Source organism: Haliotis rufescens, unplaced genomic scaffold (assembly GCF_023055435.1).
Source record: "Haliotis rufescens isolate VD_foot unplaced genomic scaffold, xgHalRufe1.0.p SCAF_20, whole genome shotgun sequence".
Classification (NCBI taxonomy): Eukaryota; Metazoa; Mollusca; class Gastropoda; order Lepetellida; family Haliotidae; genus Haliotis; species Haliotis rufescens.
In genome coordinates this window covers 3,059,809-3,083,632 of record NW_025963891.1, presented here as the reverse complement: position 1 = coordinate 3,083,632, position 23,824 = coordinate 3,059,809, and the positions used below count along the sequence as shown (strand labels likewise).

The 23,824-nt window shown below is 37.0% G+C and overlaps 1 protein-coding gene across 4 annotated transcripts in view; it reads right to left on the bottom strand.

Moving 5' to 3' along the window:
* LOC124142709 (neuronal acetylcholine receptor subunit alpha-7-like) overlaps positions 1–23,824 on the bottom strand; it is an 87,459-nt gene that overhangs the window by 19,106 nt on the left and 44,529 nt on the right. For 2 of the 4 annotated variants that reach the window (XM_046511302.2, XM_046511301.2), the window contains exon 2: positions 18,457–18,563. The exons of the other annotated variants lie outside the window; for them this stretch is intronic. In XM_046511302.2, coding sequence (XP_046367258.1) covers positions 18,457–18,535 — 79 coding nt within the window. In that variant the 5' untranslated portion in view covers positions 18,536–18,563. The remainder of the gene's footprint in view (positions 1–18,456; positions 18,564–23,824) is intronic. 4 annotated transcript variants of the gene reach the window in all.

The following is a 23,824-nucleotide window of genomic DNA, read 5'->3' as shown; positions in this document are numbered from 1 at the left end:
ACGTGCATTTAATTATACAATTAACATATTGGTCTCTAGCACAGAAGTGTATATATGTGTTAAGGAGAGCATTACCATACATACAATCACAGTATAAACTGTTTTAGCCAATGCATTCGCAGACATACGATAATTAAAGTGTTCTTCTTATCTATACCTACTACGCTTGTAGATTTACATATATAGTGTTGGCTTGTAACAGAACCATATTCAAACTCATGGACTCATTTTTCTCACTGATTACGCACAAGAAAAGGATCGCTTGAGGACCAGTCTCAGAGCAGAAGGCAGAAGGAGAACCCACGCCACATGGCGCAATGACTTCCCAACTGCCTCGGTCATTATCTGTTATTCCTATGTCAATATTACATTTAAAACTGGATGTGTATTTCCCACGAAGACAATGAAAGAAACACTTGAAGGTGCTTTAGAAACGCCTTAAAATGGGAACGACACATTAAGCCATTATGCCAATAGCCTAAATGATTTCATTCTCAGCAAAATCAATAAGTCTAGCAGGGCTCACTGATAAGTGAGTCTCAACGCTTATTCATAAGTGTAACCGTGGGTAACACACGCTAAACTGACTACATGCATAAGATGACCTCATATTCGAGATGGCATGATAATGTACTAAAGGGCTAGGAATGGTTACCCAGACCCGAAAGCATACATTAGATTACCGGGGTAGTACACGCGGGTGCTATATGTGCTGTGTTTAAAGATCCGCAGCCTTCGAAATCTTCATCTGTGAATTGTGTGATGTTTGGATGTTACAGGGGATGTGAGTTGTACAGACGGTCTGCTAACTGTGAGAGAGGATGTCAGTGGGAGACGAGCCGGGCAGCGGGCTATGAGAGTGTCAGCTTAATGTGGAAGGAGAGACAAGAGTGACTCATGGCGTTGACGTTTATCACGCTGGGGATTGTGTGTGTAATGTGTCCCCATCTCTGTCAGTGTCTATCTGTGTGTCTGTGTGTGCATCAAGAGTAATCGATTTCATTCTAAGAAGGGGCACAGCTTTTAAAAGGTGTGTGTGTGCGCGCGTGTATGTGTGTGTTTGTGTGTGGAGTAAACAATTTAATTCTAAGAAGGAGCATAGCTTTAAAATTTGTCTGTGTGTGTATGTGTGTGTGTGCGTGCGTGCGTGCGTGTGCGTGCCTGCGTGCCTGCGTGCGTGCGTGCCTGCCTGCCTGCGTATGTATGTGTGTGTGTGTGTGTGTGTGTGTGTGTGTGTGTGTGTGTGTGTGTGTGTGTGTGTGTGTGTGTGTGTGTGTGTGTGTGTGTGTGTGTGTGTGTGTGTGTGTTCCAGTTAAATCTGAACTACACAAACCAGTGATTGATATATGAACAACGTCTCACGCCGTCAGGGTACGATAGGACCCGATCAACCAGATTACCGAGTCTGACCATCCGATACGATCAAACAAACCGTCTCTGACGACAAACATAGGTTCCCCGGGTCCAACTCTGACCCTCAATCCACACGAGGGACGTTGTGTGTCATAGTCTTGAAACTCATCCTTTGGCATACCATGGGACCGTTCTATCGATTATCTGTCCATTTGTGCCTACTGTTCTCTCATGGGGGGTGTTCCTGAAGTGCAGATCTGTGATATATCAAGACATAAATGCACGTCTTACATCTTTGTCTCGTACATTCGGCCAGCAATTTGCATTGCGAACAAATCACTATAAGAGTTTACGGCTCATCTAAAGCGACATCTATGACAACAGAATGACGGGTCTCTATCTATAGCGTTGCAAGTTCTTTCAGCGGTAGTTAGGTGGTACATCAAATATATGATGCGTCAAATTTGGAAATGTTCTCTATACCGTCATATAGCTGGAATATTGCTGAGTGCGGTGTTAAACAACAAACCAACAAAAATCCAAACCTTATACGTTTCTAAAGCTTTACCAAGGCCTTGAATGTTATAACCCTGATCGAAATCCTTTGGAGCATGAGGCGTATGGCGCTCTTAGACATCTTCGTAGAAAGGGCATTGTACCTCAAAAGTTGTGAAATGCAAACACCAAAGGCTGCAGCTGCTGTAATTTTGCTCGACATAAAGGGAAAGTTTGCTAGTTGAAAGTTGAAGCTATGCCTCTTGTGATAAAATTTTGTTAATAATTTGTTGGCCCTGGGGATGTCTACTTTTTGCATAAATGTCTTATCACCAAACATGCATATATATGTGATTTATAAAGGAGTCTAGCATTCCACAAAAAAAATTCTTTGTAAAATTCCGATCAAATTTTTCTTTCCTTCTTGTCAAAAGTTTCCAGACCTTTGAAGATAAAGATCTAATAGTATGTATGGTCACTACGTGTTATGACAAACGCTGCATGGATCAATGAATGAAGATTTTCTTAAGCTTGTCGTGTGGGATAGTGGTGTGCAAAGTTGAAAAACCAAACGATCGCCGACATTTGTATTGGTCCATTTTTTCAAGCAAATCTTATGAGTTTTTGATAATCCACATGGTATAAAGTCCATTTGTCTTAGGTGAGGTGAAATGGGGTTTAACGTCGCGTCCAAGATTATTGCACTTATTTAGCGACATGCATGCACGTGTGTGTGTTTTTGTGGCTGCTTGTACTAGTCCGGACTGATGCCGATTTATAGTGCTAGCTCGGTCCCGTTTGTCTTAAATACGTCCTGTAAATATAGAATTTTATGGAGCTTCAGAATGCAGTACAAAAGAGGAATGTGCGTGTATTCAGCTTTCAGAGTCAAGCCAAGGGTTGTTGGGACTGATTCGTGACTTGTGCAGATTTCATCCTCAGTCAACATACTGTCATTATATATGTCATTTGTTTTAAATATCATTCATACCAAGTTCTTTGATCAAACAATTAATCTAGCGACGCTTACATATAATGGTTATGCAATTTGTCTTTTTACCACGTGAAAATGGTCTCCGTAAAACTCTGTGTCCATTTCGCTGCCCAACTCATAACCTGAATCTACAAAACATGCAGTTTAATATAACTATTGATCAATCACTTACTGTATGTACAAAATGTAACTTTTCAGAAATGGAAACTGAGTATAATTTTCATTTTGTTAAAATAGCAGGGACCAATTGATACCCAAATACCATTGTGTAGAATCATTCTTTTGAAAGATTAACAATGTTCTATGAAAGAATATATTATCATAAATGTGTGAATGTGTGAATATGTGAATATATAAAAAGAAATGTACCAACCAAATAACGAATGTAAAAAACTGCTGTCATTTTCAACAATCGACATGTCATCTGGGATCATATGACCAACAGGCTGGTGGCATTATGATGAGTACTAGTATTGAGGGCCACACGTTGTTGAGTCACTATTTGATAATGATTTATACACACCACCATGATATAATGGGAGGCTTACAATGAGGTCGTGGTTAAGGAAATGGTTTTGTCGGTTTTATTTACATCATGAGGTGTCAAGCCCACATTTTGCAACACGTTTCCATGATTGAACAACTTAGGTGGAATGGTGTTACTGTAGGAAAATGCAACTGTTGGCGGTTCCTGAACTATTGGGGAGATGCAGCGAAAGTGACGTCTGTCTGCGAATATTATTTTTGTGAATTTTCAATTCCCTTGTAAATCTCAAATTCAGGAACAAGCGGATCAATCGCTGTGACATCCGTAGACATGAGCGTCTGCTTGTAGCTAGTGTATTGAGACATTACATTCATTTGTTAGGCTATCCGCGGTTGGGTGACAGGAAGCTGTGTGTGAATGTCCTAAATCTCGATCGTGATTATATGCTTTTGTAGTAACCGTGCAACTGTTTAGCTGTCTATGGTGTATGAGGAGCTTAAAGTACACTCATTGTCCTTCCATTTGACACTACACCTTCTGATTTGTTGGGATCACAGCAGAACACCCACCAAGCTGTCAAGGTCATAAACCTGTCTGCTTTATTGAACTAGCGTAAATATTGCTCACAAACAGGTCTGGTGAAAACATCAGACATGTTCAGCTTCAGGACAAATGCCGTCTTTTCGGAACAACTTCCTGATGATAGAGCACATAACAGCATAAAAACACTACATTAGAAGCAAGCTAGCTCTGTTAATACGATCAAGACAATTGTGTAATTATTCAGATATCACAAGATATGTTATGCCTAGCATGGATAGAAACCTTATGCTGATATATATATAGGGGAACTTCGAAACATTATCATTATTCTTTCTACTTGTCCTGAGGAAAACTTAATCATTATAAATATTGTCTAGGACAATGACAGGTTTCTATCGCTGCCACGGATAGTGGAGATAATAGCTGTGAGGACCCATGACACAGCCTTGATCACTGAAAGAGGTCTGTAATTATCATGCAATGCTTTTATATTCATAGTTGATAATCGCGTCAACAGCAAGGATCAGCAATCAATATGCCTGCAATTTTTAATGTTAACCTGAGGGCGATAATGAGCACGTTTCATGTGTTATAAGTTCATGTTTATGTGCAAAGTACACGGTGGTGTGATGCTAACCCAACATATTATGATATAAGCAGAAAGATAGTTGTCGGCTTCGCACAGAGTTGTAAATTAATGATGATTTATATGGAACTTTATCCGACAGGATCTGTTGATAAGTACAAGGGTTAGTTTATGTGACGTAGCTGCCTTTTCACATATGTCGGGGGCCCACACTGAACACACACGAGACACTCTGTGTGTTGATGATTTTATCATCCTGGCCTTTGCATGATTAAACATTACCATGGGCAATTACAATTCATGGTTGTGAGGGGAAAAATGAGCAAGCAATCGTTCGGAAAATTACCACCGGTTTGATGTAAGCGGAATTATTTCAATATGATAGTGAAAGAATGATCGGTTCTGACTGGCGGCGATGCCAGTTCCCAAAACAGGCCTGCTCTTCAGGGAGAGCAGCGGCAACCGTGCTTCAACTCAATTAACCCCGTGATGCCCTGCACGGGTACAACAGGAATAACTACTGATTTTTTCTACTACGCGTTTGCACAAAATGGTAATAGAGCAGATCCCTAGGTTTCAAATAGTTTGCTTGAGAAAATAGGGATTAACCGGTCAGGGCGGATGTGTATTGGCGGCTGTTAGGATGGATGGAGTTGGTGGTTGGTGTGGTTTGTTTGGGATGAACACATAGGGGTAGGGTACGGGGTGATGGTGGGGAAGGGTGTGTGGGCTGGCCATGTGGCGTGGTTCGGGTGAATGATTGTATGTGGATGGAGACGGGTGGTCGAATGCATGTGTTTGCGAAGATGGGGCGAGTTTGAGTATAAAAGTGTTGGAAAAGTCGATAGGTGGTGATACGAGATGGGAAGATTGATAGGTTCGGTTGATAGATGATTGAGTTTTTGACTGGGTAAAGTTCTTGCCCAAAGTCCCTATGTTATTGAATGGGCCAACCTATATCCACTATAAACTAACAGTGTCGTAGTCAGTTTGGTATAATTTAATAAAAGATCCTATTTGTCCGACTTCCCGGACGAAATAATGTGTTGCACTGATCCTACACATAGAACTCAATGAACAATGAAGGTTGATTATGTAAATGTGGTCTGTATCAAAGGAATGTTGTGGCTCTTTCTCGTGCTCGCCTGACAGATAGACAGCTCTTCACCAGCTTCAGAAAGGCGGCCCGGACAATCAAGTGCCATCCTTCCAATAAAATATCAAAGATGTCTTAGAGCGTGGCTGGTAATACAGATCTTTGTATTACACGATAGGATGCAGGATGTCTCAAGCATGAACTATGGCATGATGTCTTGTGAGAGTCAAGTCCATATGTGTCAATGTCTCGCTCGGCAGATGTTCGGTTGCTGACATGGCACTCGGTGACAATGAGTGCACCATGTTGGTGCATTCATCTTCTGGCGGTCAGACGAGAAGGAGTTCTGTGGTTTACTACCGACACCCCAACCATGTTCTTCGAAAAAAATGAAGTCCTAAAATTCATATCATTTCAGACTCAAGGTCGGGTTTCGTAATTTTCGAGGCACAATACAAAGACTCAACCGTGCACACTAAAAATGTTATTGGATTAATATTCTGTGCGGGTGACCCGTGAAGATACGGGGTAGAATAGGCCTTCAGCAACCCATGCTTGTCGTAAGAGGCGACTAACGGGGTCGGGTGGTCAGGATCGCTGACTTGGTTGATGCATGTCATCGTATCCCAAAGGCGTGGATCGATGCCCATGATATCAACCACTGGATTGTCTGGTTCAGACGCGATTATTTACAGACCGCCGTCATATAGCTGGAGTATTGCTGAGTGCGGCGTTGAACAACAAACAAACAAGACAAAACAAAACATGCACGAGTGGTTAGCGATGCAAGTTTGACAAAGGGTAATACAACCTGGACCAAGAACATCAAACGACGTTGTTGCCATTACGACATTGAATACACCCTCCAGCGTACTCTGTTGGAAAAGGTAGAGATTGACCACATTCAAGGTTCCTGCATCACCTTTTTTGGTCAAATGATGAGTGAGGACATACTTGAGCATCGTGACCATTGCCTGTATACAATATACCTAAACTTTACCTCATGCCTTATCATGATGTGGAAAAACCAAGCACTATTCCTTTTTCTAGGATTGAGTGAGTAGTGTTTAACGATGCGTTTAGCAATATTTAAGCGATATCACAGCACAATACCAAAATGGTCTTCTCACATTGTACCTATGAGGGGAATATTGAATATGGTTCTTGGCGTTTTGGATCTTGTCTGTCTAGAATTACATTTCCACGACTACCAACGAGTATGTTTTCTTATTTAGCATATAACTTGACTTTCCCGTAGGCTATATCATCAAAGATACTATGCGTCACCATCATCACACAATATGATATCAGTCTTTTCATAATTAACTTTATGTAGTTGTACAGTAGCTCCAGTCGCGCTCTGCACCAATACAGAGACAAGGGCTGCTGAAAAAACAAATGCCATAGTCGTTCCTTATTCTGGTGATAAGGGTGATTCTCAGAGTTATACACCTGGACCTGTCTGAACGTATTATATTGGCATCGGTCTGAAAGTAATAAATTGAATGTAATAAATTGGCATCAATGGTGTCAATGTAATATGTCGACATCGATCTGAATGCAATATATCCGCATCAGTCTGCATATAATATGTCGACATCGATCTGAATGCAATATATCCGCATCAGTCTGCATATAATATATTGGCATCAGTCTGAATGTAATATATCGGCATCAGTCTGCATATAATATATTGGCATCAGTCTGAATGTAATATATCCGCATCAGTCTGAATATAATATATTGGCATCAGTCTGAATGTAATATATCCGCATCAGTCTGCATATAATATATTGGCATCAGTCTGCACATAATATATCGGCATCAGTCTGAATATAGTATATCGGCATCAGTCTGAATGGAATATATCGACATTAGTCTGAATGTAATATATCGCCACAAATCTGAATAGCATACAATGACACAAAGGTTAGATAGATATACCAACCAGTTAACCATCCACACATCATAAGCTGCCTGTTTTGCATTGTGTATTTCATATTATTAGTAGTTTCATTTCATAATGAGTATGAATGTGTCTGCATGTAACTGTAGATTTGTTTTGTTATGCAGAAAGTGTAGCTTCAACATGGTTTGATTGTCAACCGATCCAGTTTCCTGGAAATTGTGTAAATATGTTCAAAATAATGGTCTTTGGTTATACATCTGCAGTAATCTGAATGTAACATATTGTAAATCGTGAATCAATATGCGCGCCGACACCTTGCCTACAATGCGTCATGACATTAATGCGATCAGTCCTACCTTTGAATTCTAAAAACACAATCTCATTAATCGGTAATAAAATGTTGAATACTATGATAATGGTGAGGGGTATTAACAATTCAATTGAATAATAGCGTTTACTTTTTTCACAAACTTCACTTCTCCCGCTTGACAGATGATCCCACAGCCAGGAAAACAATGACAGAAAATGACAAATGAATGATAATCACATGAGATAGGTCCGGTGAACCGACAAAGATTGTAATGGTTTCGAGTATTGCACGAGTTAGCATGTCATTGATCTTTAGAACATAAATAACCAATGTGACGTATTCATTAAGCATCGCCGATTTGCTCTTCCGGATATTTCCACTACTAGGATGTGCAGTGTTTTCCCTTTAATTATAAGATGATTTGAAAAGATTGCGAAGAACAAATACACCGTCATATGCGGTCGGCGACTGTTCTAAATAGACAGTGTGACTCGATAACCAATGGAAAGCACAAAGTGGTAAAGTACATTGTTTACTGGTATCTTTGGTATGTGATCAATGCCATTGTTACTAACCTGTGCAGTTATCTGATACTGCACACCCGTTTGTCCAGATACACTTTATAATTGCGAGCATTACCCACTCGGAATTTTGGGACAGAATTCATCCTTGGATCGTTTCATGAAATATAGTATGAACTCCAATCTGAATGTAATATCTCGGCACCAGCACGAATGTAACTTATCCCTAATATGCTGAATGTAATATATCCTTACCCGCCTGAATGTAATATATCCTTAACATGCTGAATGGAACATATCCTTACCAGTCCGAATGAAATATATCCTTACCATACTGAATGTAAGATACCCTTACCAGTCTTAATGTAATGTATCCTTAACATGCTGAAGGTAATATATCCTTACCAGTCTGAATGTAATAGATCCTTAACATGCTGAAGGTAATATATCCTTACCAGTCTTAATGTAATATATCCTAAACATGCTGAAAGTAAGATATCCTTACCAGTCCGAATGTAATATAACCTTAACATGCTAGATGTAATATATTCTTACCTACCTGAATGTAGTATATCCTCAACATACTGAATGTGATATATCCTAAACATGCTGAATGTAATATCTCGGCACCAGCACGAATGTAACTTATCCTTAATATGCTGATTGTAATATATCCTTACCCGCCTGAATGTAATATATCCTTAACATGCTGAATGTAATATATCCTTACACGCCTGAATGATATATATCATTTACATTTGAATGTAAGATATCCTTATCCGCCTGAATGTGATATATCCTAAACATGCTGAATGTAATATCTCGGCACCAGCATGAATGTAACTTTTCCTTAATATGCTGAATGTAATATATCCTTACCAGTCCGAATGAAATATATCCTTAACATACTGAATGTAATATATCCCTACCAGTCTGAATGTAATATATCCTTACAAGTCCGAATATAATATGCCCTTAACATTCTGGATGTAATATATTCTTACCGACCTGAATGTAGTATATCCTCAACATACTCAAAGTCCTTACCCGCCTGAATGTAATGTATCCTTAACATATTGCATGTAATGTTTCCTTACCAGTCCGAATGCAATATATCCTTAACATGCTGAATGTAATATATTCTTAACATGCTGAAAGAAATATATCCTTACCCGCCTCAATGTAATATATCCTTAACATGCCGAATGTAATATATCCTTAACAGGTTGAAAGTACTATATCCTTACCTGCCTTAGTGTAATTGTGTTTTGAACATGCTGAAAGTAATATTTCCTTACCCGCTTGAATGTAATATATCCTGAGCATACTGATTGTAACATATCCTTACCTGCCTGAACGTAATGTTTCCTTATCCGCCTGAGTCGAATACATCCTTAAGATGTTGAATGTAAAATATCCTTACTAGTCCGAATGCAATATATCCTGTGTTTTGAACATGCTGAAAGTAATATATCTTTACCCGCCTGAATGTAATGCATCCTTAACATGCTGAATGTAATATATCTTTACGCGACTGAATGTAATGTATCCTTAACATGCTGAGTGTAATATATCCTTACTCGCCTAAATGTAATATATCCTTAACATGATGAATGTAATGTATCCTTACCCGCCTGAATGTAATACATCCTTTACATGCTGAATGAAATGTGTCCTTAACAAGCTAAATGTAATGTATCCTTACCCGACTGAATGTAATGTATCCTTAACATGCTGAATGTAATGTATCCTTAACATGCTGAATGTAATGTATCCTTAACATGCTGAATGTAATGTATCTTTACCCGCCCGAATGTAATATATCCTTAACATGCTGAATGTAATGTTTCCTTAACATGCTGAATGTCTTGTATCCTTACCCGCCTGAATGTAATGAATCCTTAACAAACTGAATGTTACATATCCTTAATCGCTTGAATGTAGTATATCCTTAACATGCTGAATGTAATGTATCTTTATCATGCTGAATCTTATGTATCCTTACCCGACTGAATGTAATGTATCCTTACTCGTCTGAATGTAATGTATCCTTAACATGCTGAAAATAATAGATCCTTAACCGCCTGAATGTAATATATCCTTAACATGCTGAATGTAATGTATCCTTAACATGTTGAATGTAATGTATCCCTACACGCCTGAATGTTATACATCCTTACCCGCCTGAATGTTATTTATCCTCAACAAGCTCAAAGTTATATATCCTTACCCACCTGAATATAATGTATCCTTAACATGCTGAATGTAATGTATCCGTACCCGCCTGAATGTAATGTATCCGTACCCGTCTGAATGTAATGTATCCTTAACATACTGAATGTAATGTATCCTCAACATGCTGAATTTAATGTATCCTTCACATCCTGAATGTAATGTATCCTCAACATTCTGAATGTAATCCATCCCTAACATGCTTAATATAATGTATCCTTAACATGCTGAATGTAATGTATCCTTAACATGTTGAATGTAATGTATCCTTACCCGCCTGAATGTAATGTATCCTTACCCGCCTGAATGTAATGTATCCTTAACCGCCTGAATGTAATCCATCCCTAACATGCTTAATATAATGTATCCTTAACATGCTGAATGTAATGTATCCTTAACATGTTGAATGTAATGTATCCTTACCCGCCTGAATGTAATATATCCTTACCCGCCTGAATGTAATATATCCTTAAAATGCTGAATGTAATGTATCCTTAACATTCTGAATGTAATGTATCCATAACATACTGAATGTAATGTACCCTTAAAATGCTGAATGTAACGTATCCTTATTATGCTGAATGTAATGTATCCCTGATATGCTGAATGTAATGTTTCCTTAACATGCTGAATGTAATATATCCTTACCCGCCTGAATGTAATATATCCTTAACATGCTGAATGTAATGTATCCTTCACATGCTCAATTTTATATAGTCCTTACCGTCCTGAATGTAATGCATCCTTAACATGTTGAATGTAATGTATCCTTACCCGCCTTAATGTAATATATCCTTAACATGCTGAATGTAATGTATCCGTAACATGCTGAATGTAATGTATCCTTAACATGTTGAATGTAATATATCCTTACCCGCCTTAATGTAATATATCCTTAACATGCTGAATGTAATGTATCCGTAACATGCTGAATGTAATGTATCCTTAACATGTTGAATGTAATGTATCCTTACCCGCCTGAATGTAATATAGCCTTACCCGCCTGAATATAATATATCCTCAACATGCTGAATGTAATGTATCCTTTACATACTGAATGTAATGTATCCTTACAGGCCTGAATGTAATATATCCTTACCCGTCTAAATGTAATATATCCTTAACATACTGAATGTAATGTATCCTTAACATGCTGAATGTAATGTATCCTTAACATGCTGAATGTAATGTATCCTTACATGTTAAATGTAATGTATCCTTAACATGCTGAATGTAATGTATCCTTCACATCCTCAATGTTATATAGTCCTTGCCGGCCTGAATGTAATATATCCTTAACATGTTGAATGTAATATTTTATTACCCGCCTGATTGGAATACATTCCTCTACTGCTGAATGTAATATATCCTTACCCTCCTGAATGAAATGTATCCTTATCATGCTGAAAGTAATATATCCTTACCCGCCTTAATGTAATATATCCTTAACATGCTGAATGTAATGTTTCCTTAACATCCTGAATGTAATGTATCCTCAACATGCTGAATATAATGTATCCTTAACATCCTGAATGTAATGTATCCTCAACATTCTGAATGTTATAATCCTTACCCGCCTAAATGTAATGTATCCTTACCCGCCTGAATGTAATGCATCCTTAACATGCTTAATGTAATGTATCCTTAACATGCTGAATGTAATGTATCCTTAACATCTTGAATGTAATGTATCCTTACCCGCCTGAATGTAATGTATCCTTACCCGCCTGAATGTAATATATCCTTAAAATGCTGAATGTAATGTATCCTTAACATTTTGAATGTATTTATCTTTAACATACTGAACGTAATGTACCCTTAACATGCTGAATGTAATGTATCCTTAATATGCTAAATGTAATGTATCCTTGACATGCTGAATGTAATATATCCTTACCCGCCTGAATGAATTGTATCCTCAACATTCTGAATGTTATAATCCTTACCCGCCTGAATGTAATGTATCCTTAACATGTTGAATGTAATGTATCCTTAACATACTGAATGTAATGTATCCGTAACATGCTGAATGTATTGTATCCTTAACATGTTGAATGTAATGTATCCTTACCCGCCTGAATGTAATATATCCTTACCCGCCTTAATGTAATATATCCTTAACATGCTGAATGTAATGTATCCTTAACATGCTGAATGTAATGTATCCTTAACATGTTGAATGTAATGTATCCTTACCCACCTGAATGTAATATATCCTTACCCGCCTGAATATAATATATCCTTAACATGCTGAATGTAATGTATCCGTAACATGCTGAATGTGATGTATCCTTAACATGTTAAACGTAATGTATCCTTACCATCCTGAATGTAATATATCCTTAACATGCTGAAAGTAACATATCCTTGACATGCTGAATGTAATGTTGCCTTACAGGCAGAAATATAATGTATCCTTAACATGCTGAATGTTATCTATCATTACTCGCCTGAATGTAATATATCCTTAACCCGCTGAATTTAGTATATCCTTACTCGCCTGAATGTAATATATCCTTAACATGCTGAAACTAGTACATCCTTACTCGCCTGAATGTTATATATCCTTAACATGCTGAACATAATATATCCTTACTCGCCTGAATGTTATATATCCTTAACATGCTGAATGTAATATTTCATTACCCGCCTGAATGTTATATGTCCTTAACATGCTGAATGTAATGTATCCTTACTCGCCTGAATGTTATATATCAATAACATGCTGAATGTAATATTTCATTACCCACCTGAATGTTATATATCCTTAACATGCTGAACATAATATATCCTTACTCGCCTGAATGTAATATTTCATTACCCACCCGAATGTTATATATCCTTAACATGCTGAATGTTAAGGATATATTACATTCTGGCGGGTAAGGATACATTACATTCAGCTTGTTAAGGATACATTACATTCAGGCGGGTAAGGATACATTACATTCAGCTTGTTAAGGATACATTACATTCAGGCGGGTAAGGATGTATTACTTTCAGTATGTTAAGGATACATTATATTCAGTATGTTAAGAAAACATTACATTCAGCATGTTAAGGATATATAACATTCAGGCGGATAATGAAATATTACATTCAGGCGAGTAAGGATATATTATGTTCAGAATGTTAAGGATATATAACATTCAGGCGGGTAATTAAATATTACATTCAGCATGTTGAGAATATATCCTTAACATGCTGAATGTAATATTTCATTACCCGCCTGAATGTTATATATCCTTAACATGCTGAATGTAATGTATCCTTACTCGCCTGAATGTAATATATCCTTAACATGCTGAATGTAATGTATCCTTACTAGCCTCAATGTTATATATCAATAACATGCTGAATGTAATATTTCATTACCCGCCTGAATGTTATATATCCTTAACATGCTGAATGTAATGTATTCTTAACATACTGAATATAATGTATCCTTAACATACTGAAAGTAATACATCCTTACCCGCCTGAATGTAATGTATCCTTAACAAGCTGAATGTAATTTATCCTTACCCGCCAGAATGTAATATATCCTTAACATTCTGAATGTAATGCATCCTTACCCGCCTGAATGTAATGTTTCCTTGACGTACTGAATAGATGAATCCTTACCCGCCTGAATCTAATGTGTATCCTTAACATCCTGAATGTAATGTATCCTTCACATGCTCATTGTTATATAGTCCTTACCGGCCTGAATGTAATATATCCTTAACATGCTGAATGTAATATATCCTCACCCGCCTTAATGTAATATATCCTTAACATGTTGAATGTAATGTATTCTTACCCGCCTGAATGTAATGTATCCTTACCCGCCTGAATGTAATATATCCTTAAATGTTGAATGTAATGTATCCTTAACATTCTGAATGTAATGTATCCTTAACATACTGAATGTAATGTACCCTTAACATGCTGAATGTAATGTATCCTTAACATGCTGATTGTAATGTATCCTCGATATGCTGAATGTAATGTATCCTTAACGCGCTGAATGTAATATATCCTTACCCGCCTGAATGTAATATATCCTTAACATGCTGAATGTAATGTATCCTTCACATGCCCAATTTTATATAGTCCTTACCGTCCTGAATGTAATGTATCCTTACCCGCCTGAATGTAATATTTCATTACCCGCCTGAATGTTATATATCCTTAACATGCTGAATGTAATGTATTCTTAACATACTGAATATAATGTATCCTTAACATACTGAAAGTAATACATCCTTACCCGCCTGAATGTAATGCATCCTTAACAAGCTGAATGTAATGTATTCTTACCCTCCAGAATGTAATATATCCTTAACATTCTGAATGTAATGCATCCTTGCCCACCTGAATGTAATGTATCCTTAACGTACTGAATAGAATGAATCCTTACCCGCCTGAATCTAATGTATCCTTAACATCCTGAATGTAATGTATCCTTCACATGCTCAATGTTATATAGTCCTTACCGGCCTGAATGAAATATATCCTTAACATGCTGAATGTAATATATCCTTATCCGCCTGATTGGAATACATTCTTATCATGCTGAATGTAATATATCCTTACCATCCTGAATGTAATGTATCCTTATCATGCTGAAAGTAATATATCCTTACCCGCCTTAATGTAATATATCCTTAACATGTTGAATGTAATGTATCCTTACCCGCCTGAATGTAATGTATCCTTAACATACTGAATGTAATATATCCTTAAAATGTTGAATGTAATGTATCCTTAACATTCTGAATGTAATGTATCCTTAACATACTGAATGTAATGTACCCTTAACATGCTGAATGTAATGTATCCTTAACATGCTGATTGTAATGTATCCTCGATATGCTGAATGTAATGTATCCTTATCATGCTGAATGTAATGTATCCTTACCCGCCTGAATGTAATATATCCTTAAAATGTTGAATGTAATGTATCCTTAACATTCTGAATGTAATGTATCCTTAACATACTGAATGTAATGTACCCTTAACATGCTGAATGTAATGTATCCTTAACATGCTGATTGTAGTGTATCCTCGATATGCTGAATGTAATGTATCCTTATCATGCTGAAAGTAATATATCCTTACCCGCCTAAATGTAATATATCCTTAACATGTTGAATGTAATGTATCCTTACCCGCCTGAATGTAATGTATGCTTACCCGCCTGATTGTAATATATCCTGAAAATGTTGAATGTAATGTATCCTTAACATGCTGAATGTAATGTATCCTCGATATGCTGAATGTAATGTATCCTTAACATGTTGAATGTAATGTATCCTTACCCGCCTGAATGTAATATATCCTTAAAATGCTGAATGTAATGTATCCTTAACATGCTGAATGTTATATATCATTACTCGCCTGAATGTAATATATCCTTAACCCGCTGAATATAGTATATCCTTACTCGCCTGAATGTAATATATCCTTAACATGCTGAAACTAGTACATCCTTACTCGCCTGAATGTAATATATCCTTAACATGCTGAATGTAATATATCCTTAACATGTTAATGTAATGTATCCTTAACATGCTGAATGTAATGTATCCTTAAAATGTTGAATTTAATGTATCATTAACATGCTGAATGTAATGTATCCTTAACATGCTGAATGTAATGTATCCTTGATGTGTTGAATGTAATGTTTCCTTACCGACAAAAATGGAATTTATCCTTAACATGCTGAATGTTATATATTCTTACTCGCCTGAATGTAATGTATCCTAAACGCGCCGAATGTAATATATCATTACCCGCCTGAATGTTATATATCCTTAACAACCTGAATGTAATGTATTCTTAACATACTGAATAGAATGTATCCTTAACATGCTGAATGTCATATATACTTACCCGCCTGAATGTAATGCATCCTTAACATGCTGAATGTAATGTATCCTTACCCGCCTGAATGTAATGCATCCTTAACATGCTGAATGTAATATATCCTTACCCGCCTGAATGTAATGTATTCTTAACGTACTGAGTATAATGTATACTTAACATGCTGAATGTAATGTATCCTTACCCGCCTGAATGTAATGCATCCTTAACATGCTGTAATGTATCCTTAACATGCTAAATGTAATATATCCTTACTCGCCTGAATGGAATGTATCCTTGAAATGCTGAATGTAATGTATCCTTACCCGCCAGAATGTAATATATCCTTAACATTCTGAATGTAATACATCCTTACCCGCCTGAATGTAATGTATCCTTACCTGCCTGAATATAATGTATCCTTACCCGCCTGAATGTAATGTATCCTTAACATTCTGAATGTAATGTATCCTTACCTGCCTGAATATAATGTATCCTTACCCGCCTGAATGTAATGTATCCTTAACATGCTGAATGTGATGTTTCCTTACTCACCTGAATGTAATATATCTTTAACATGCTGAATGTAACATTTCTTCCCCGACTGAATGTAATGTATCCTTAACATGCCTAATGTAATATATCCAATTTGGACGTGTCACAAATACATCTTTACCAGTATAAATATAATATATCTCTTCCAGTATAAGCAAGACATACTAGTATCCTTACCCATAGACACATGACATATCGATACCAGCATAAATGCAGTATTTTATTACAAGTTTGAATTTGATATATGAGTACCAGCTTGAATGTAATATTTCAGTGGTATGAATGTAACATATGATTAAACAAACTTTTATTCAGGAAATATGAATTACATGCAAGGGATAGGTGAACAAATAACTAAATATCTGTCTACTTATAAGAGACAAAATCCTTTTCTTATTCATATCATATATCTGCTAAAATCAGATTCGATTGCGCGATTCCGACTATATCATGAGCATGTGTTTATGAATCACTATCAAATTGTGATGACACCAGGTGTGATGGTAACATTGGTGATGGTAATATCAAATAGCTTTCAAATAGCTGTCAATTACTATCAAATAGCGGTGATGCCGCTCTTCCCTTAAATAACACATGTAACTTCAACTTCACACACACAAACGTTTAACAAACAAAAGCTGATGTTTACCGTTATACTTCCCGTGGAGCTAGGCGCGAGTTGGCCCCGGTATATGTAACAACTACAGTCCTATTTAATCATTTACCTCGTTGTGTTCTGTAGAATTTGACGAATAGAACTAACAGTTTCTCAATGGATTTGTCATTTATACCGTAAGTTGAAAAGCCTTGATTAAAGTAAACCATAGAATAATTTGAACTAATGTACATTCGGGTACAAAAGAGAACAGATGATCTATCCGGGCCTTCTACAGCTTACGGTTGAAGCTGTGATACTGGTCTGGGAGAGATGTCGAAGCCAGTTTCATTATTCAAATAGGTAACTGCACGTTTATCCGGGCAATATTGTTCTCAGTCAATCGAGCTCTTGAGTTTCCAACATCTGTGACAATTCTGCAGACATATTATCCGATATTACGTCACAATAATCAGCTTGAAAGGAAACATCAGTACAATATGTCTACTGATATTTTCTACTCAATCTACATTTTAAACTTAAGGCAATTTACCATTGGGTTTACCTTTTTAAGTATTAATTCAGTATTTAGTCTGAAATGTTAACCCATGGTGTTTGTGGCTGGTTACCCCCAGAAGTTCCTCATTAGCCATGTAAAGTAGTGGTTGATGCTTATTATATCAGAACCAGTTTCAATGTCTTATGGCTTAACCAGTATAACATTGATATATCAGTTCCAGTTTGAACGTGATATACCTTTACCAGCCTGAATGTAATATATCTTTATCAGTATGAACGTGATGTATCAGTATATTTATAAATGTAATATATCACCTCCAGATGGAACATAATCAATGAGTACCAGCCTGAATATTTTATGGCACAATCAGTTTGATAAATGTTTCTGTTATGTTGAGAGACTTGTGAACTCACTTGTAGCCTCGGCGTTAGAGAAGTACAGGATTGCCGTGAGAAGGACAGCGTTGAAGAAGGCGATACATTGTGACGTCATCTTCACTGTGTTGCTGACTGACCAGTAACTGTGCAGGGGACAAGAGAGAAACGATGAGAGACACGAGGGTCGGGAACAATTAGACGTCAGTGAGAAGCATCGTCAGAGGATTGTCTGTTGGTGTCTAATTAAACAGAGTAAAGATATTCTCGATCTTCATGTTGGTGTCTAATTAAACAGAGTGAAGATATTCACGATCTTTAAGTTGGTGTTTAATTACACAGACTAAACTAAATCTCAAAGAACGTTATGATATATTAATTATTTTATTGATTTTTTATCTGTTTATTCATGGGATTATAAGACTTGTGCGATCACCTGTAAAACAACTGCATAAATTATTTTTTTTAAATCACACTAATTTGCACTATCAAACAAGACAAACGCTTCTTCGTCGGATGGATTTTCCTGAAAGCAAAATACGAAAACACATTTTATACAACACATTGTCTTCGCCCAGAAGTGTATAAACATCTACATAGCAACCAGACGTGCTCTGGTGTGTTATCACCCAATTTATATTTTTATCAAGGAACAATCGATCTGATATGCCAGGCATCCTTCAGGGTTGATGATGGTATCTATGACATTCTCAGAGGGTCCAGGTGACCTGCATTGTACGCCTGGTGATAGAGATGATAGCTTGTGCAAGGCGTTCTCGGAGCTCGCAGACAAACAGAACACTGGCTTTTCATTTCTCTCTTCACAGTCAAAGAAGGGGTCGTGAAAAGGTTATTGTTTGTTAATTAAATCACGTTTTAACGAATCATAAATTGTTTTTAACAGGTGATAGAGATAATCTAGATTTATCTTTCTTGTTAATCTAAGACTATCTGTACGTTAATCACGTTTATTCATCATGCAATGAATATAGATACTGTGACCAAAGTCTCGCTTGATATTATTATCAGCACGAGTCGATTAAAGCAGCAACACCTCAAGGTTTGTCGAAGTTGTTTATATTTTTATTGACAAGTTTTGATAAATTTGAGATTTTAATTACTATCCAATATCATACTAAGGCATTAAATAACGATGCAAATGTTTCCGTTTTGGTATCAAGTTAATGTTTAGGGTCATGAAACATATATGGAACATCGTGAGTCATGAGGAAATGTCGACATGCACTTATGAATTCGACTGAAACCCGCCAGTGATTTTGCTTTTAACAACGTCACAATTTTAAAGTGACCTCATGTCGTTCTATGATGCGCATAGATGGTGCGTGATGACGTCGTGTCAGCTTTATGTGGCTTAACACGGGCAGCATTAGTTCGCGAACTGGTTGGCAAATTCCAAAACGGATTCTGTCGTTGTGTTTTCACAGGACATATATGTGTGGTTGTTATCTGCTTGTACGTTGATCGGGTGACCTATTCGGCAGCCTGCCACTTGAGAGTTTCTTGCGCGTCTGTCCTGCCTACATTGAAGCACATGTAGCACATGTGGTGCCTCCAAGTGTCTTTGTTCGGTGTGTGCCTCTGTTCACCCAGTAGTGAATGGGTACCCGGTAGGTACCCGGTGACTGTTAACCTTCTAGTGTGGTTGGTGACCTATGACGTTCTCGTAAGAGCTTAGGTGTGGTGTGGTGACAGATCACGACAGAACAGAACTATTTTCAATCAAGGCTACATAGCATAGCACTCATTTGACAAATTACATATTGCTGAAATTTATCTATTATTTGACACCATAAATCTAGAAAGTTTGTTTAACAGAATAGTATTTCTAATTTTAAATAATTTTATAATATTGAACATAGAAGGCATCTTCAGGCAATATAATGGGAACAATTTCTTTCTTACACCTACAAAGTATTCACACATAAAAAATGTTTCGACTTATTATTTGTTTTAACCAAAAAAATAGTGATGCTCGTATCCAATATCGTTAGATTGGCAAAACACATTTTCTCTATCAAAGGCATATGGTGCCACCGACCAGGCTCAGGATTACTGGAAATAGGTTGTTTAAAAGTCTACATTGTATTACAGTAAAATACATTCATTGGTCAGATTTTGCAAATAGAATTCATTTTCAATAGTATCCTTGACTATCTAATAGAATTTGCCCTTTCATGAGGAATCCATGTCAGATCTCCAATTTTAAATATATAGGTCTTCACGATATTTTATTTTTATTTTCAATTTCAGGTCATTTGTTTTGTTTTTTCTATTTCACGAGAAGTCCAAATGTAATTATTACCTGTCTGGAAAAATAAAATTCAGCCTATTATTTTCTGGTTTACCGTTAAAATTTTGCACAAATGAAATAAGTAGAATTGTGTACATGAGACGAGAAAGTTTTGTTGGTTTTCTTTCACCAAACAGCATATATAGGGGTGTGCTTTTCTTTGCTTGAAGCAATTTTCTAATGAAAGTCAGGTAAACATTTTCAATCATTGTTAAGTCCCCAAATTCTGAAACATATGTTAAAATAGGAGTTACGATCACAATAGTTAGCTTCAGTTGGTAACTTATAAACAAGGTGTACAATCTGGCTTTTCATAGTATAAAGTTCATCGGTTTAGGGCATTTCCACATATGTTTTGTCAATGTACATCTTTCCACAAATATATTTATACTTTTCAAGATTCTGGAACCAGCGAACCCTAGCACAGTTGAGAGGCGCAACTCCATGCAGCGAATAGCGGCGTGTTTGATTCCATGCAGCCCGTGTCGTCCGGGCATGTATGAGCACATCCTAAGTCTAAATTGAGAAATTGTGCTAATGGCTACACCTAAACATTATGTAATATCTCAAGTGACATCATGTCGTGGTCATGGTCATGCTGCTGAACAAAGCGCCTCGGGAACAATCAGAGTCATGTGGTTGTATCCCAAGTAAAACAACAACATCTAACTTCCTTTGAGGCCAAGTTGCTTCAGATATATCGTGACATCATGGACCACGCCAAGATGACGTGACATCATGGCACCTACTAGGATACTGTAGAAAAGTTGGGAGGCAACAACATTATGGAAACAGACAACAAAGGAACGCCAGACCCGGATATAACCATTTAGAAAAACAAAGCGTCCGTGCAAACGACTTTGGGGGTTCAAACACTGAACGTATGCCTAAAACTGATATAGTCCTAAGAAACCAATGTTCCAGTGTAAGATTCGAACACACAAACAGCGGATCCGGGAACCACTATGAAACATCTCAGACCACAAGTCCGCCTAAGTTAAAACACAAACACGTGAATACTATATGTGTTAGAAATCTTAGGAGTTAGAAAAATCGATACACATATTGCTCATATTGCACGCTATGGACATTCAGTTTCCCCATGTCTAGACATTTTATTGACTGTTTGAACACGCTACCGTTATTTCCTAAGATATAATGAACATTCATGTTTGTCAGCATGAAACTGCAACCTTCCTTGTATTTTACATGGGTGGTGAACCCTGGCCTATGTGGGCGACGTCGTTCATTAGCTGTCTTTTACCCCATGTTCACATGGATCATGATTTTTTCACTCCTTATATGGAGGACAACAGGTGTCGGACAATACAAATCAAAACATGTGGATTCACATGTAAGTGTGGAGGTGCGTTATAAATAAAAGCGACAGAAACATTTCCATAATCTTAAGATATCAGAGTCCAATATACGATTCCGACTATATCATAAGCATGTGTTTCTAAATCACTTTCAAATCGTGATGGTACCAGGTGTTCGCAAAAAGGGGAGTGTATTCACTTGTCACAAACACATGCAAAGGCAAGTCAACCGATCACTTGAAAATCCCTGACGCTCGACTTCCTTTAAATGACACCCTCTGTTTCCGTTAGATACTATAGAATTCTTAAATATGGTAATTAGTGAAAACAAGTTTGCTATGATTTCATTTACTGCTCTGTAAAATGTGTACATCTCCATATGAAAAAAACATTATATTTGCTCGCGTTAATAAACAAAACAGAAACCGTTTGCATAATGGCTTCCACGTGAAAAGTAGTACTGGTTAATATTCAAACTCATACTCATTGATTCTGTGTTTCTATTTGTGTGAGCGTTTTATGATCTTTAATTTGGGAATTGTTTAATAACTGAATATTCACGTTCTTAGCTGTTTATACTCTCAACAATCTCAGTGCCCTTTGAAATGTCAAACAGCGCTGTTTGAATCTCGGTCCTTCAGTCGGTCACTCTCACCCCGAGTATCGCCACCAACGAATCAATACTGTTCGGTTTCCAGGATGCATGAGCAGAGCTTTTTTCTTGTCTCTAACGTTTTGAAAAAGAGAAATCAGTGCGATCACTAAAGAAGTTTAGTGTTTATTGTACCGCTCTATAATGACGTAGTGTAAATCAAGAGCTTGATTATGTCATTGACAACTTCAAAGGAAGGGCAAGGGCACCTTGAGAAAAGGACCTGATAATCTTGTTGCACAAACTGCGGTGTTCATTACAGACTGAAATGTACTATTATTATTCGTATTTCGGGCGTTATGTTACCAAACGCTGAAGTCTCCGCGTCAGGCTCACTATTTCAGTGTTTCCTGATTGTGTTGGCCGAGTGACCTATCGTGCTTTTGAGTGACTCATTCAATTTGCAACTGCTTTAAAAGGAGTCGGAGACTGAAGATCCAGGAATATAATCCCCGGGCCAAGTCACTGCATTTCGAGAATTGTTGACAATATGTTGATTTGCATGCGCATATGTATTACACTGGGTCTATATGCAACTGGATCTTACCATGCCAGTTATATATGTTAACCTGCTTCAAAATAGATGTAACTGTGTTATTTATCCAATTTGGTTTTCAGAAGCACATACTTAAAGCATAATCTTTTTTAGCTTTGCAGATGTATGTTTACTAACATTCTATGTTTTTTTCACCTTGAAATTTAAACAAATGCAAATTCGGCAGAGCTTTTTTCTGTAGTCACGCCATGGTGATGTGTCTGGTTATTTTCATTGCCAATGTTCAACAGTTGGAAAGAGAAACAACATTAACGGTGCTACGCTTTCTTTGCTTACCAATGTGAATTTAGACGGCATCAAGCTAAACTGTATTATGCTGTAACTGGCCTGTTATTTACGCATTTAGACGATTTATCAATATGTAATAACATATGCATATAGTCCATACCATAATAAGTGTGATTAATTTTTAGAGATCAATAAAGTTCATTATCACATATACTTGTGAGTTTAAGCATATAGAACTAGGATGCAGGTTGTAGTTTATTCACTTTCACTGAGTTTAAGGAACGATGTGACAAGTTACTTCTCATAGAAATGTGCAAATTTCGACTATTTCGCGAATCTTT